Raw genomic sequence first — 17,078 nt, forward strand, 5'->3', positions numbered from 1 at the left:
CACTCTCTCAGTTCTCTCCCCAAAGCCTCAGTCCTTAGTCTCAGGCATCACCAGCCCATTCTGCCCCACCTTTGCCAAAGCCCAGAGTAAGTGGCTGCAAATGAAAATATGTGTGTTCGTCATTTACACAGCTATTTGCAACTCCAGTTGTCCATCTCTGGCAGAGAGCAACCCTGCTGCTTCTTGCTACTGGTTGTTATCTGTGTACTTTTAGGGCTCTGGTGTTCTAGGCTAGGAATCCTATCTTAGCGTTTAGACCCCATTCATCTCAGGGGCATCCAACTGGCAGCTTAATTATCTCTCCAGTGCTGTTGCCTCTGGGTGCCCAGTCAGCCCTGTTGAGTCTCTGCCATACTCCTTACCAGACAAGTTGTGCCAAAGCTGGTTCTTCTGTCTCTCCAAAGTTATATGGCTTCTCTCCAGCTGTTGCTCAGTTGTTTGTTGCTTTTGCTTCTTAAATTGATCTCTTTTGAGTTCCTGACTTTGTAGTGTGAACTTCTACGGTGGGAGGCCTGTGAGATACAGTGGTACAGTCTCCTGTATCACCTTAACTTGATTCTCTTGGGATGCCCTTTATGTCGTTTGTGCTGGTTCTCTGGAGGTAATTGGGTTTTGATCATTGTTGGGGTTTCCTTGTTTATGAATTTATCTTAATATTTTATTTGAATTACTTCTTTTTTATTTTTTAATATAGTTTATTGATTATGCTATTACAGTTGTCCCATTTCCCTCCCTTCACTCTGGACACCCTCTCCCACCCACATTCCCCCACTTTAGTTCATGTCCATGTGTTATACTTATAAGTTCTTCACTTTCTACATTTCCCACACTATTCTTATCCTCTTCCTAGGTAGGCCTATTTTCTATCTATCATCTATGCTACTTATTCTCTGTACCTTTTCTTCCTCTCTCCTCCTCCCACTCCCCTGTTACTAACCCTCCATGTGATCTTCATTTCTGTGGTTCTGTTCCTGTTCTACTTGTTTGCTGAGTTTGTTTTTGGTTTTGTTTTAGGTGTGGTTGTTAATAACTGTGAGTTTGCTGCCATTTTGCTATACATGTTTTATCTTCTTTTTCTTAGATAAGTCCCTTTAAAATTTTATATAATAAGGGCTCGGTGATGATAAACTCCTTCAGCTTGGCCTTTATTTGCCCTTCTATTCTAAAGGATAGCTCTGCTGGATAGAGCAATCTTGGATGTAGGTCCTTGTCTTTCATGACTTGAATACTTCTTTTCAGCTCCTTCTTGCCTGTAAGGTCTCTTTTGAGAAATCAGCTGCTAATCTTATGGGAACTCCTTTGTAGGTAACTGTCTCCTTTTCTCTTGCTGCTTTTAAAATTCTCTTCTCTTTTTAAAAAGATTTTATTTATTATTTATTTTTAGAGAGGGGAAGAGAGGGAGAAAGAGAGAGAGAGAAACATCAATGTGGGGTTGCCTCTCATGTGGCCCCCACTTGGAACCTGGCCCACAACCCAGGCATGTGCCCTGACTGGGAATTGAACCTGCGACCCTTTGGTTCGCAACCTGCACTCAATCCACTGAGCTACACCAGCCAAGTCTTAAGATTCTTTTCTTAACTTTAATCTTGGGTAATGTTATTACGATGTGCCTTGATGTGTGTTTCCTTGGGTCCAACTTCTTTGGGACTCTCTGAGCTTCCTGGACTTCCTGAAAGTCTATTTCCTTTGCCAAATTGGGGAAGTTCTCTTTTATTATTTGTTCAAATAACTTTTCCACTTGTGGCTCTTCCTCTTCTCCTTCTGGTACTCCTGAATTATAATTCAGATGTTGGAACGTTTAAAGATGTCCTGGAGATTCCTAAGCCTCTCCTCATTTTTTTTGGCATTCTTGTTTCTTCATTGTTTTCTGTTTGGTTGTTTCTTTCTTCCTTCTGATCCACTCCATTGATTTGAGTCCCAGTTTCCTTTCCACCACTATTGGTTCCCTGTACATTATCCGTCATTTCACTTATTGTAGCCTTCATTTTTTCATCTGATCTGCAACTAAATTCAACCAATTCTCTAAGCATCCTGATTACCAGTGCTTTGAACCATGCATCTGATAGGTTGGCTATCTCTTCATTGCCTAGTTGTATTTTTTCCTGGAGTTTTGATCTATTCTTTCATTTCAGCCATTTTTTTTGTCTTGACGCACTTGTTATGTAGTGAGGGGCAGAGCCATAGGTGTTCACCAGGGCAGGGCAACCCACGTTGCTGGGTTGTGACACAGTATGTGGGGGAGGGGTCAGAGAGGGAACAGTGGCACTCACTCTGCTTTCTGCTGTATCTCAGTCACCTCCGCTGCTTCTGCCAAGCAAACTGAACCCTTCTGGTGCTGAGTTTTGGGCAGGTGGCCCTGTGTACACTCTAGGACCCTGTGGGTCTCTCCAATGAACTCTCCTGTTAGGTTGAGAGTCTCTCCCAGCTCCTCAACCCCCACTGGTATTTTCAATCAGTGCTCCAAGGCTTTATTTCTCCACTCTGGGGCCATGGGCTGTGCAGTGTGTCTTGCTCCCTAGTTTCACCTGGTTTATCTGCATGTGAATGTGGGACTACCCAGCCCACCAGCCACATTGTGCGCTGCAACCCTCCACAACCACCGCTTTGCTGGGTCCACCTGCTACTGCCTTGTTCACCAGGGGTCTGCTGGCCACCACTTTGCCCCAAGCACTCTCCACCTGGCCACCCAACTCTGCCCCTCTTACCGGTCTGGATGAATGTTTTTTAACTCCTTGGTTGTTGGACTTCTATACAATTCAATTTTCCATCAGTACTGGTTGTCTTTTTGTTTCTAAATTGTTGTTGCCCTTATTTTGGTTATGCAAGGAGGCACAGTGTGTCTATCTATGCCTCCATCTTGGCTGGAAGTCATTGGGGTTTCTTTAGTGGGTCCTTCTCTCTAGCTGGTTGACTGAGGGTCACTCTGCCCACCACCTCTTGTGTACTCTTGTGCACTCTTTTTTTAAAAATATTTTATTTATTTATTTATTTATTTTTAGAGGGGAAGGGAAGGAGAGAAGGAGAGAAATATCAATGTATGGTTGCCTCTCGTGAGTCCCCTGCTGGGAACTGGCCTGCAACCCAGGCATGTGCCCTGACTGGAAATCGAACAGCGATCATGTGGTTCGCAGGCCCGCACTCAATCCACTGAGCCACACCAGCCAGGGCTCTTGTGCACTCTTGTGAAGGTACAGATAGGATGTGCTGATGCTGATTCTTCTCTCTGTCTGTGGTTATACGGCTTCTCTCTTGATATTGCTTAGCTGTTTGTTACTGGTGGTTTCTCCACAATTGAATTGTAATTCTAGATTAGCCCTGGGAAGAGGTTAAGTGTGACTTCTATTCACTCCTGTGCCATCTTCCTCTGATATAATATTTTTTGATGGGGTTGTTAGGATGGATGCAGCTGAGGAAAGAATATCTGAGCTTGACAATGTCACAGTAGAAACCAGCTGGCTATAAGTAGCTCCAACTGTTTGGTCTTGTTTGATTTTATTGTCTCAGTTTTCCCATTCTTCTTGAGCAGGAATTTTTCTAGCTTTTTACTATCCCAGGGCTCTGGCAAAGGCAGGGACAGAGTGGGCTGTTGACACCTTAGGAGAGAGTGAAGATGAAAGCTGTGTGTATCTTTTAATCTGAGATGGGCCTCTTAGAGGTAGCAAATATGAGTCTTGTTTTCTTATCCATTCAGCCACCCTCTGTCTTTTGGTTGGAACATCTAGGCCATTTACATTTACGGCGATTATTGATAGATACATATATAGTGCCATTTTATTGTTAAACTGCTTTCCTCTTTTTTCCTTTCTCTCTTCCCTTCTCTCTGTTTCTTTCTTTCTTTCTCTCTCTCTCTCTCCTCCTTCTCCTACATATGTAGTGCCATTTTATCATTAGACTGTCTTCCTTCCTTCCTTCCTTCCTTCCTTCCTCTCTCTCTCTCTCTCTCCTCCTCCTCCTCCTCTTCCTCCTCCTTCTTTCCTTTTTTCTTCTTCTTCTGTATTCCAAGCCCTTTAACATTTGTTGTAGTATTGGTTTGGTGTTAACAATCTCCTTTAGCTTTTTCTTGTCTAGGAATCTGCTTATTTATCCTTCAATTTTAAGTGATAGCCTTGCAGGTAAAGTAGCCTTGGCTGTAGGTCCTTGCTTTTTATTACCTTGAATATTTCACGTCACTGCCTTCTGGCCTGAAACGTTTCTGATGAGTAATAAGGTGAAAGTCTAATTGGTGCTCCCTTGTAGGTAACTACCTGCTTTTCTTTTGTGGCTGTTAGGATTTTCTCCTTATCTTTAAGTCTTGTCATTTTAATTATTATGTGTTTTTGTGTGGGACTCTTTTGGTCCAACTCTTTTGGCACTCTTCGAGTTTCCTGGATTTGTGTGACATTTTACTTTACCAGAGGGAAGTTTTCGGTCATTATTTTTTCAAATAGGTTCTCAATCTCTCACTCACTCTCTTCTCCTTCTGACATTCCTATGATGTGAAGATTCTTTTCCTTCATGTTGTCCAAGATGTTTCTTAAGCTCTCCTAATTTTATTTATTTATTTTTTGTTGCTCTGCCTGATTATTTTATTCTATCTTGTCTTCCCAAACACTGATTTGATGTTTGCTTCATCTTATCTACTGTTTATTTTTTCCAGTGTTTACTGTTTATTTTTTCCAGTGTATGATTTATCACAGATATTGCATTCTTTATTTCTGACTGATCCATTTTTATGGTTTCTATGTCTTTTTTCATGCTGTTGATTATCCTTATAATCATTACTCTAAACTCTCTGATAAATTGCTTGCCTCCATTTCATCTATTTCGTCTGGAAATTCTCTTGTTCTTTCATTTAGGGTCTGTTTCTTTGTCTTCCCATTTTGGCCACTTCTTTGTATTTTCCCCTTTAGATGTTAAACTAATCTGCTGTTAAACAAATCAGTTGTTAACCTAATCTGTAATAAGCAGTCAGACTTAAGCACCACAGGGTGGGGCAGGAATTCCTGTGGACTAGGCTATTGCTTCCCCTCAGGCTGATGCCATTCAGGGGAGAGTACTCTACCTGAGAGAGATAGTTCCTGCAGTATGGGGAATGACTCGGCACATGGGTCTTGGTGACTGTTACCTCAGTCCCCTCCCCAGAGCCACCAACCCCAGTCTCTCCTAGACTGTCTCTAGTCCATTCTGCCCTCCCTTTACCAGCACACAGAGTAAATGGCTACAAACAAAATTTTGTGCTTTAGCCCTTTAAAAGGCCTTCTCCATCTCCAGCCATCTCTCCCTGGTGAATAGAACACATGTTCTTTTCACAGCTGGATGTTAACTGGGTTTCTTTCTGGCTCTGGTGCTGTAGGCTGAGGAGCCCAGCTTGGGGTTTAGACCTCATACTTCTCAGGGGGGAACCACCCCCCAACCCCTGAAATATCCCTCTGGCTGCTCAGCTGTTATTGTGGGAGACCAGCCAGTCCTCTCACATTTCTTCACACTCTCTACCAGTCATGTTGCAGTGACATGTTTTCTCCTGTCTGTCTGTGATTATAAGGCTTCTCTCCAGCTAGTGTTCAGTTGACTATGCAAAATGATTTCTTTAAAATTTAGTTGTAATTCAAGATTGGTCCAGGGAGGAGGTTAGTGTTGCTTCCACTTACCCTTCCACCATCTTGGATCCAGAATTAATAGTTTTGTAATTATTGCAATTTTATTATTTGTTTTTGCACTCCCTCCCCCCATTATCTTGTTCTAGAAGAAGTCTCAACATTTCTTGTACTACTGGTTTGGTGTCAATGAACTCCTTTAGTTTTTCATCTCTGGGAAGCTCTTTACCTCACCTTTGATTCTAAATGATAGTGTTCCTGGGTAGAAGAAATCTTGGTTGTATTTCCTTGTTTTTTGTCAGTTTGACTATTTTGTGCCCATCTCTTCTGGCCAGAAAATTTTTTTATTGGGAAGTCAGCTGACAGTGTCATGGGAACTACCTTGTAGTTAACTGCTTTTCTCTTGCTGCTTTAAAGATGCTCTCTTTGTATTTAACTTTTGCCATTTTAATTATGATGTGCCTTCATCTGGGCCTCTTTGGATTCATCTTGCTTGGGACTCTCTATGTTTCCTGGACTTATATGTCTACTTCCTTTACCAGTTTAGGGAAGGAAGCTTTCCATCATTATTTCTTCAAATAGCTTTTCAATCTCTTTCTCTTTCTTCTCTTTCTGGTACCCCTATGATGTGAATGTTAACATTTGATGTTGTCCAAGAGGTTCCTAAAATGATTCTCATATTTTTAAGTATATTTTATTGATTGTGCTATTACAGTTTTCCCAATATTTCCCCTTTATTCCCCTTCCACCCTGTACCCCCAACCTTCCAGTATTCCCCCCTTAGTTTATGTTCATGGGTTGTACATATAAGTTCTTTGACTTCTCTGTTCCCTATGCCATTCTTAACCTCCCCCAGCTCTTTTATGTCTACCAATTATGCTTCTTATTCCCTGTACCTTTCCTGCTCATTCTTTCCCTCCCATTCTTTTTCCCCCACTGAAAACCCTCCATTTGATGTCTATTTCTCTGATTCTGTTCCTGTTCTGGTTGTTTGCTTAGTTTTTGTTTTGGGGTTTTTTGTTTTAGGTTCAGTTGTTGATAGTTGTGTGTTTGTTGTCATATTATTGTTCACAGGTTTTGATCTTCTTCTATTTCTTAGATAAGCCCCTTTAACATTTCACATAATAAGGGATTGGTGATGATGAACTCCTTTAACTTGACCTTATCTGGAAAGCACTTTATCTGCCCTTCCATTCTAAGTGATAGCTTTGCTGGATAGCTTTGCTGGATCTTGGATGTAGGTCCTTGTCTTTCATGACTCTGAGCACTTATTTCTACCTCCTTCTTGCCTGTAAGGTTTCTTTTAAGAAATCAGCTGATAGTCTTACGGGTACTCCTTTGTAGGCAACTCTCTCCTTTGCTGCTTTTAAGATTCTCTCTTTATCTGTAATCTTGAGTAACTTAATAAGGATGTGCCTTGCTGTGTTCCTCTTTGGGTCCAATCTCTTTGGGACTCCCTAGGCTTCCTGAACTTCCTGGACTTCCTGGAAGTCTATTTCCTTCACCAGAATGGGGAAGCTTTCCTCCATTATTTTTCAAATAAGTTTTCAACTTATTGCTCTTTCTCTTCTCCTTCTGGCACCCCTATGATTTGGATATTGGAACATTTAAAGTTGTCCCAGTGGTTCCTCAGCCTCTCCTCATTTTTTAAAATTCTTGTTTCTTCATCCTGTTCTGGTTGGGTGTTGATTTCTTCCTTTTGTTCCAAATTATTGATTTGAGTCCCAGTTTCCTTGTCTTCACTGTTGGTTCTCTGTATATTTTGCTTTATTTCACTTTGGGTAGACTTCATTTCTTCCTTCATTTTGTGACTGAGCTCAATCAGTTTTGTGAGCATCCTGATTACCTGTGTTTTGAACTCTGCATCAAATAGGTTGTCTATCTCTTAGACATTTGTCTATCTCTTCATCTCTTAGCTCTTTTTCTGGATTTTTGATCTGTTCTTTCATTTGGGCCATATTTCTTTGGCTCAGTGCACCTGTTTTTTGTTTTTTTTTTTGTAAGGGGGCAGGAACTCATGTATTCACCAGGGCAGGGCAAGCCTCTTTGCTGTGTTGTGATGCTGTCTATAAAGGAGGGGTCAGAGAATGAACAATGTGGCTTGCTCACTCTGCTCTAGCTCCACTTTCCAACAAACTCTTTCATATGAGACTGGGAGTTTCTCCCACTGTGGCAACCCCCACAGTAGTTTACTGCTAGCTTTGAGTCTTTAGTTTCCTATTCAGCCAGCCCTGCCCTGCCTGCACAGTCTGCCATCTTGTTGCAAGTACTTTTTGCTCCTCCTACTGGTCTAGTTGACTATTTCTTTAATTTCTGTGTTGTCGGAGTTCCATGCAGTTTGATTTTCTGGCTCTTCTGGTTTTTTATTGTTTTTGTATTGGTTGTTACCCTTCTTTTGGTTTTGTGAGGAAGTGAAACATTTCTACGCACACCTTCATCTTGGCCAGAACTCTCTGATTCTTGCATTTTTATTTTTTTCAAGATTTTATTTAGTATTTTTTGTTTGTTTTTAGAGAGAGGGGAAGGGAGGAGAAAGAGAGGGAGAGAACATCAATGTGTGGTTGCTTCTCACATGCTCCTGACTGGGGACCTGGCCCACAACCCAGGCATGTGCCTTAACTAGGAATCGAACCAGTGACCCTTTGGTTCACAGGCCAACACTCAGCCACTGAGCCACCATCCAGGGCCAATTCTCATATTAAAAAAATGTTTTTTTGCTATTTCTATTAGGAGTTTTCTGCTACCTTGTCTTCAAAATCACTGATTTCATTCACCTAATCCCTTGTTGATTCCATTTAATGTATTCCTCATTTCAGTTATTGTATTTTTCATTTCTGACTTTTTAAAATGTTTTCTATCTCTTTTTGTAAGTTCTCACTGAGTCCATGTATTCTTTCCTTAAATTCACTAAGCAGTCTTTTAATCAGTGTTTTATATATATATATATTTTATTGATTATACCATTACAGTTGTTCTATTCCCCTCCACCTGCACACTCCCTCCCCCCCATTCTTCCCCACTTAGTTTATAACCATGTGTCTCAAGTTCTTTAGATTCTATATTTCCCCCACTATTCTCGCCCTCCCCCCTATCTATTTTCTACCTACCATCTATGCTATTTTCTGTGCCTTCTCCCCCCTTCTCCTCCTCCCACCCCCCTGGTTTAACCCTCCATGTGTTCTTCATTTCTATGGTTCCATTCCTGATCTAGCTGTCCTCTTGGTTTGCTTTTGTTTTAGGTGTGGTTGTTAATAACTGTGAGTTTGCTGTCCTTTCACTGTTCATATTTTTCATCTTCTTTTTCTTAGATAAGTCCCTTTAGCATTTCATATAATAAGGGCTTGGTGATGATGAACTCCTTGAACTTGATCTTATCTGAGAAGCACTTTATCTGTCCTTCCATTCTAAATGAAAGTTTTGCTGGATAAAGCAATCTTGGCTGTAGGTCTTTGGATTTCATGACTTGGAATACTTCTTTCCAGCCCCTTCTTGCCTCTAAGATCTCTCTTGAGAAATCCGCTGACATACTGATGGGTACTCCTTTGTAGGTGACTGTCCCCTTATCTCTTGCTGCTTCTAGGATTCTCTCCTTCATTTTGGTCTTGGCTAATGTAATGATGATGTGCCTTGGTGTGTTCCTTCTTGGGTCCAACTTCTTTGGGATTCTCTGAGCTTCCTGGATTTCCTGAAAGTCTATTTCCTTTGCCAGACTGGGGAAGTTCTCCTTTATTATTTGTTCAAATACATTTTCCACTCGTGGCTGTTTCTTTCCCCCTCTGGTACCCCTATAATCCGGATGTTGGAACGTTTAAAGATGTCCTGGAGGTTCCTAAGCCTCTCCTCATTTTTTTGAATTCTCATTTCTTCATTCCTTTCTGGTTGGATGTTTTGTTCTTCCTTCTGGTCCATTCCATTGATTTGAGTCCCAGTTTCCTTTCCATCACTATTGGTTTCCTCTGCATCTCCCTTCATTTCAATTAGTTTAGCCTTCATATGTTCCTCTAATTTGTGACTACATTCCTCTAATTTGTGACTATAATCTACCAGTTCTGTGAGCATCCTGATAAATAGTGTCTTGAATTGTGCTTCTGAGAGGCTGGCAATTTCTTGGTCGCTTAGAGTTATTGGCTCTGGGACTTGGAGTTCTTCTTGCACCATCTTTTGGGCTGTTTGTGCCTGTTCCATAGCAGGATCAGAGCCCCAAAGTGTTCACTAGAACAGGGCAACTAAGTTGCTGGGTTTTGACGTTGTATGTGGGGGCGGGGTCAAAGAGGGAAAATGGCTTCCCGTCTGCCGTCTGCCGCCTGCCGCCGCGGCCCTGGCGCCGCAGCCACCACCATCACCAGGCCCACACGTTTCTCGAGTTCCCCTGCACACAAGTGTGCCACCGTCATCAGCCCTCCACCACTGGGTTCGCCCCCCTGGGGCCTGTGTAGTCCGTCTCACTGTGCGCAAATGTGCAACCGCGGTCAGTCTGCCCCACACCCCGACTGGTTCTGGGCTGCCTGCTCCCCTAGGTTGGGGGATCTGTCCTGCCCCACCCTGCTCCGCTGCTGGCTCTGCCTCTCTTACCGTCCCCGTTGAACAGTTCGTAGTTTTCGGACTTCCGTATAATTCCGTTTTCTGGTCTTTGGGTGTGTCCTAGTTCTCCAAACCTTTGTTGTGTTCAAACTTGGTTGTGGGAGAAGGCACAGTGTTTCCACCTATGCCTCCGTCTTGGCAGAAGTCTTAATCAGTGTTTTGAACACTATATCTGGTAGGCTGTTTCCTCCATTTTGTTTAGTGCTTTTCTGGAATTTTGTCCTGTTATTTCTCTTTTTTTTGACATGTTTCTTTGTCTCCTCTTTCTTGCTGCCTCCCTGTGTTAGTGTCTATGTATTAAATTGTGGATATGCTACATCTGCAAATGTTGGCAGGGAGACCTTATGTGGTAGGTGTCCTCTTGGGCCCAGTGGTACAGCCCCCCTGGTCACCCAAGCTGGGTGCTCCAGGGATATCCCTTGTGTAGGTCATGTGTGGCCTCTGGTGGTAATTGAGCCATGATTGCTGCTGACACATCAGTGGGTAGGATTGATCTTCAGACTGGCTGAGAATGACTACAGTGGATAAGCTGTTGTTAATGGGCGTATTTCATGGAGTAGAATTTGCATTATTGAAGCTCTGGTGCCTGTCAAGTCCATCCTTTGATTATGTCATTTTTTGAGCTAATTGGGTGGTAGTTTTATGTGGCTTGAAGCTGGCCACTGGGTGTGTTGGTTCTGGGACCTCTTGAGAGTGTCTCTGGTGAAGGCCAAGGTCATCCAATGCCTATACCTGACCTTCAGCCACCTGGTAGGAGCTACAAAGTGATCTGAGATTGGTAGCTTCTTGTGCTGATTGTGGAGGTACTTGGGAGAGGCTGTGCTCTGAAGTGAGGTTGGCTGCTACTAGTACTAGGCTTGGGCATACTCAGCAAGAGGAACAGGAAATGCCAAAACTAGGTGCTGCTTGTTTGGGTTTGTGGACCTTTGATAGATTTCAGCTAAAGTCTGCAGTGTGGGCTGATGCCAGCCACATATGAGGAACAGCTGCTGAAAGATGTTCAGGCTGGTGCTCAAATTGTTTGTGGTGGGGCCTCAGGGAATCAAGAGGGTGGAGTGAGCAATGTTTGCCAGGTTGATGGATCTCAGACGTAGAGCCCACCTGCATCTGCAGACTGGGTCAGAGGAGGGTGTATACAACAACTTCATTACATTTTCAGTGGAATATGGTTTTATCCCTATTTTGTACATGAAGAAAGTAAGACCAAGAGAGGATGAGAAGTAAGCTTGTTACTGAAGTTTTGAGGTCTGGTAAGTGGTAAGTTTAGATCTGGAACCCAAATCTCTAAAGTCCTTGTCCAGAGAGAAAGTCAGAGAGGAAATGATTGCTACACAACTCAGCTAAGGTACTTTATCTTTTTCTGGAATATATGGGATCTTCCAGAAATAAGGTTCTTGACTTTTTGTCATATAGAGTCACCTAAGATCACATAGGTGAGAAGAGCAATGCTATAGCACAGACATTGTAGGATTGTAGGGCCATTGTAGGGCCCTGTGACACCTCATTATATTAGGTGGGTGTTCATATCTACCCCAAAGAGAGAAATAAAACCTGGTAATAAGTCCTAGGCTCTTTTTGTTGTACTTACTCAATCTGGGAAATGTGTGGCAAAAGGAAGTACAGAAAAGGTACAATGACATGGTGTTTCCCTGAGCATGGGTGGTGGTGGTGGTGAACAAGGACCATTAATAGCAGTATCTCTTCCAATTAGCTGGAAAATCCACTGCTTTCCAGGATCTGTATTTCTAAAAAGCTGCTTTTCTTGTTAAGTGTTACTTAACAGTACTTCAGTACCAGCTATTAATCTGTGAACTTTATGTTTTAGGAGCCTTGTTGACACTGTTTATGCCTTGAAGGATGAGGTGAAAGAACTGAAACAGGTAATGAAATATAGAAGTCTTTATTTCCAGATCATAACAAGACTAATCACTTTTCTTATCACACACTAGTAGATACTCTCGGGAAAGGTCTAGGACCAAAGTGGTGAGGTGAGGATTTTTATCTTCCTTGTGTCTTCAAGGTGGGTTTTTTTTTATTTTACCATGTGGCCTTGGGATGAAACTTCTAAGACTTGCTTATATACATGTTTAACAATCTACAATAGTGTCCCAAACTTAGTTGTAACTTTCATGCTTCCTAACATTTGTAAACAGAATTTAAGAAAAAAATAAGTCATTTGTGAACATGTAAGTTAACCAGAATCATAAATTATAATTGGTGGGATCCTGCGCAGATACAATCCAGTGTTTAATGATGTATACATTTCCTTGTGTTTGAGGACTGACTATATCTGGTGACAGGGTAAAGAATAGGTTGGAAGTGAGGGAGATAAGATGCTGGAAGACCGCTTACGAGGTTATTACAAGCTCAGGGAACATGATGAGGTCCTAACCTAAGGCAGGGCTACTGAGGCTGCAGAGGAGGAGAATGAATATAAAGGAAGGCACACTGCAGAATTAGAGCCTGTAGAAAATGATGACTTGATGTTGGGATTAAGAAAGAGCCAGGGATTAAAGATGAAGTTTATTACCTTGGTATCTCTCTTGATATGGTGATGTCCTTCATAGAGATCACTAATCACAAGAGGAAGAGAAGTTTGGGGTGACAGAGATAGGCTTGACTTTAAGACATAATGTGTTTGAGGGGCCTGTGACACATGTAAGGGGAAATACCAATTTGACATTGGGATCTTTGGACCTAGTTCTCATGAGACAAGATGAGGTAAGTATCAGAGAGATTTCAAAGGTTTCTTAATAGATACTTGATTTGAAAGAGAATAGACACCAAACAAAAATATTAAATTAGCAGAGGGCCAGAACCAGAGCCTTAAAGAATGCTTCAAAGAAGCATTTCAAAGAAGAAGATTACAAAAGATTGGTCAGAGAGAGGTAGAAAATCAGGAGGCTGCCAAGAGGATGATGAGCAGTAGGGACCCAGAGAAGGGGTTCCTTTGTTTGGTAATCAAGTCTTTTCCATCATAGGAGAACAAGAGAATGAAGCAATGCCTGGAAGAAGAATTGAAATCAAGAAGAGACCTAGAAAAGTTGGTCCGGAGGTTGTTGAAGCAAACTGATGAGTGTATTCGGGCTGAGTCCAGTAGCAAGACCTCCATTCTCCCATAACATCACTGTGCACCTGGGCAGAGTGTGCCTTCAGTGCTTTTTGAAATGTCCAGTTGAATGATTTGGTTCAGTTTGCTTACTTCTTTGGTTTTTATTTTGTATTTGAATCAGCTCCCTTCCCTCTGTTTGCCTGAGTGTTGTTGTTTGGATATTGGTTGGTTGGTTACATTTTACTTCAACAGGGGTAAAAGCAAGAGGTGGTGGTAGAAGTCTCCTCAGTGTTTTTTTCCATTCAGTAACAAAAGGAAAATTAATGTAGGCAAATGACTTAAGTGATCTTCTGATGGCCTTCAATTCATAGTGCCTCTTTGACAAAAATTACTCTTTGGGCGCTGGCTGCTATCCCAAAGCAGCTGTCCATGACTTATTAAAGGTGAACTTGACTATCCCCAATGCTTTCCTGTACCTGGAAGCCCCTTAGTACCTAATTTACTGATGACAAAGGTTTTTGAGCTATGACTAGAGTAGAGTGAAAGACAAACACATTAACACAGTGATTCAGCTGCTCTACCCTGGACCATCATGTGCCAGCCCTCAACACACACTGTTTTTTATTACTACCTGATATACTCTGTAAGATCAAAAAGACAGTAGCACCCTTGTTTCTTTTGTGTTGGTTTACATTTTAACTTTGTGGGTCAAAAGCTCTGATCATTCTTGCCAACACCAAATTCATTAGCAAATTGTACTAGACGGTACTTTCAGCAGCAGAGTTGACAACCTCTTCTCCAGTACATAATAGGATTTTCCTCTAGCCTTCTGCTAAGTGCACTAGTTTTATATTTCCCCAGTGCTTTTAACCAACCATACCAAGTGGTGTGTAAACTAGTATGTGTGTGCTTTGCTTACTTTTTAAAACTATAGACTGTGAGAAGGTACGTTATTCACACTGCATATTCAAATTGCAATTTCTCATCTTTAAGACAATCTGTCATTGAGGACATATTGTGCCCTAGTAGACACAGCTTTAATTCAGTTTATTGCTCTCCCATATATGCTATGAGGCACTGTAATGTTCATCAGTCTCTAAGCATTATTTGTAGAAATGTGCTGTTGTTCCAGTTTGTATATCTGGACAAAAAAGAGGGCCCCTCTAGTAGCTGTGTGCTGGCTAATAGTGAAGCTGATTATTGGGAACTGGTTTACTCAAGTTGATAATTAAATCAAACCATTGCCTTCATGAGTCAGAAATTAGAGCTGTGAAAAACCAGATTTAGAAGATGGTTGCAGAAGAGCAGCAAACATCCAAATTCCTTCCAGTTGAAAGTCAGCCAGAAGTTTTCTTTCTCAAAAAGGTGAAATGTGGCTGTGTGGGGAAGATCACTGGAATAAGAGGCAAAGGGCCAGTGGACTGATCAAATTTTTCTACCAGATACATTTGACGGGTGCCTATAAATGTGGGTTTTGCAAATATTGTTTAGAAACCAAACTTGAAGCTTAAACTGTTCCTCAGCTTGCTAAGCCCTTTCTCTTTCTAGTGCTGGGGGGTATGAAGTTCTTATTGCTACATGATACAGTGCTGTTTCCTTTCTGTACAGCAAAAATTATACCACTCACAGGAACTGGCCTATTCTTACAATCCACCATCAGCCAACCACACACAGCTATCTTTGGAAGCTGAAGAATGAAGAAGATTTCTAGGAATTGGCTGTTGTTCTGTATTTAAGCACAGCACTATAGATAAGCCATCCTTCACCTAGAAATTAAAAACAACACAGATCTTAGGATTTGCTCTGTCTGTGGTTAATCAATGGCTTGCAATAAATGTGTGAACTATATCCATAGGAAACAGTTCTGCAATTACAAAATACTTTAGTTGATAAGGTATAGCTTCAAATATTGAAAGGTCTTTATTTTGGAGTGACATGCATATATGCATGTTTCGGGGACTTTGCCTTTCTGATGAGAGGTTCTCGGTACTCTGGGTAATGAAGCTTGAGCAGAGTGGTGTCCACACTCACACACTAAACAATAATATAAAGGAAATGAAGCCATGTTAACCCAAGAGCAGTGTCTCCATAGTTGTGTTGTTTACAAAACTGTATAAATGGGTTTCTGTTACCCTGTAATTAAACTATTGCCCTTAGAGGCATTTCAGTTCTGTCATGTTCCTTCTTACACAGGCTCAAATTTTCTAACTTGTTTTTATTTTGAAGACTTTTAAAATTGAAATTTTCAATAAATAAGAATAACAATCCTTTATAAAACTAGTGCTGTGTTTCTTTTCATATCATTTAATTAATTAATTTTGCTAGCTGGTATACAGAAAGATTTCTCGTGTTATAGCAGCTTCCTTTTCTATATCCCTCATCATCAGGTGCCATAGCCAGCTTTGATGCTTTTTACTAGTGAAGTAAAAAGCATTTTTAATCTTCCCTTTACAGGGAAGATGATATTTACTCCCCACTTTATATAAATAATACATGCCATGAGGTAGAACCTTCACACCTCCCCTTCTGGCCCCAACCTATACACTGTCTGTATTTATTCTCTCCATTTTCCTTCCAATGCTAGAGAGATATCTATTTTCCTGATCAAGCTTATCCTCCATCCTTACTTATATGTTGCAGGGTTTTGTCAATCAGTGATATCTTATATTTTGACCACAGTTGGAAGGTTGGTATCAAGAGTCAGGAAAATGTATTTGCTCCCTTTGAAGATAGACAATCTGGATATTATCTATTCCCACTCAGCATCAATTCCTACCCCCTTTTTAAAAAGATTTTATTTATTTAATTTTAGAGGGGAAGGGAACGAGACAGAGAGGGAAAGAAACATCCAAGTGTGGTTGCTTCTCACACACCCCCTAATGGGAACCTGGCCCGCAACCCAGGCATGTGCCCTGAGCGGGAATCAAACCAGCAACCCTTTGGTTTGCAAGCTGGTGCTCAGTCCACTGAGCCACACCAGCCAGGGCCCATTTTTGCCCCTTTTATGCTCCTCCTGGAAGACTACAAGAAAAAAATACATATTCCAGACTCCCTTGCAGCTAAGGTTTTGGATACAAAGTGGGTTCTGATACATTTTTAGTTCTGGCAATGAGATGCTTTTGCACAATATTTAGAAGACTCAAGTTAGGTAGAGGATATCTTCCTGGGACTTGGCAACTGGCAGGCTTTTCCAAGGATATGTTTGTGGTTCCTGTACTCTCCATTACAGTGTGTGTGCTTACAGCTTTTTGGGTGGGAAACTGTAGTGGCTGCAGTGCTGATGATAGAAGCAGCTGCACCTTCCTAAACTAGATTTGGATCATAACTACAATAACATGACCTTGAAGCCATTAGTCCAATGGCAGACCCCTAACTTCTGTTTCTGTAGCCAACAATTTTGTAGGCACCTCATATTACTTTCCTGATGATATATCTTTAGCAATTTATTTTTCTTATTCTGAAGCAATAGTTGTAACATTGCAACTCCTGTATATCAGGCTCTGTAGTGAGTGTTTCACATGGTTAAGCTCATGTACTCCTCACAACCCTATAAGATATTCACTGTTGTTAACCCTATCTTGTAAATGAACTGAGGCACAGATGTTAAACAAAATGCTAGTATATATGGAGCTAAAACTTGAAATCCTAGTCTGTCTGGCTATCATATCCATTTTCTTCCTTCCTTCCTTCCTTCCTTCCTTCCTTCCTTCCTTCCTTCCTTCCTTCCTTTCTTTCACTATATACGAACTCCTTATCAGATATATCATTGACAAATATGTTCTTCCATTCAGTGGGTTGTCTTTTCATTTTTCTTTTTTATTGTTTATTCTATCAGAGTTGTCTCAATTTTTTTCTTTTTCTCCCCTCTACGC

The 17,078-nt window shown here is 41.4% G+C and overlaps 1 protein-coding gene across 2 annotated transcripts in view; it reads left to right on the forward strand.

Annotated features, from left to right (window-relative positions):
• Positions 1–15,476, forward strand: part of ARHGEF6 (Rac/Cdc42 guanine nucleotide exchange factor 6) — a 173,609-nt gene extending 158,133 nt beyond the window's left edge. For both annotated transcript variants that reach the window (XM_037061996.1, XM_037061995.1), the window contains 2 exons: positions 11,980–12,034; positions 13,136–15,476. In XM_037061996.1, coding sequence (XP_036917891.1) covers positions 11,980–12,034; positions 13,136–13,276 — 196 coding nt within the window. In that variant the 3' untranslated portion in view covers positions 13,277–15,476. The remainder of the gene's footprint in view (positions 1–11,979; positions 12,035–13,135) is intronic.
• Positions 15,477–17,078: the final 1,602 nt, after the last annotated feature.

The sequence above is a fragment of the Sturnira hondurensis genome, unplaced genomic scaffold, assembly GCF_014824575.4.
Source record: "Sturnira hondurensis isolate 20B ecotype Veracruz unplaced genomic scaffold, ASM1482457v3 Scaffold0013800, whole genome shotgun sequence".
Classification (NCBI taxonomy): Eukaryota; Metazoa; Chordata; class Mammalia; order Chiroptera; family Phyllostomidae; genus Sturnira; species Sturnira hondurensis.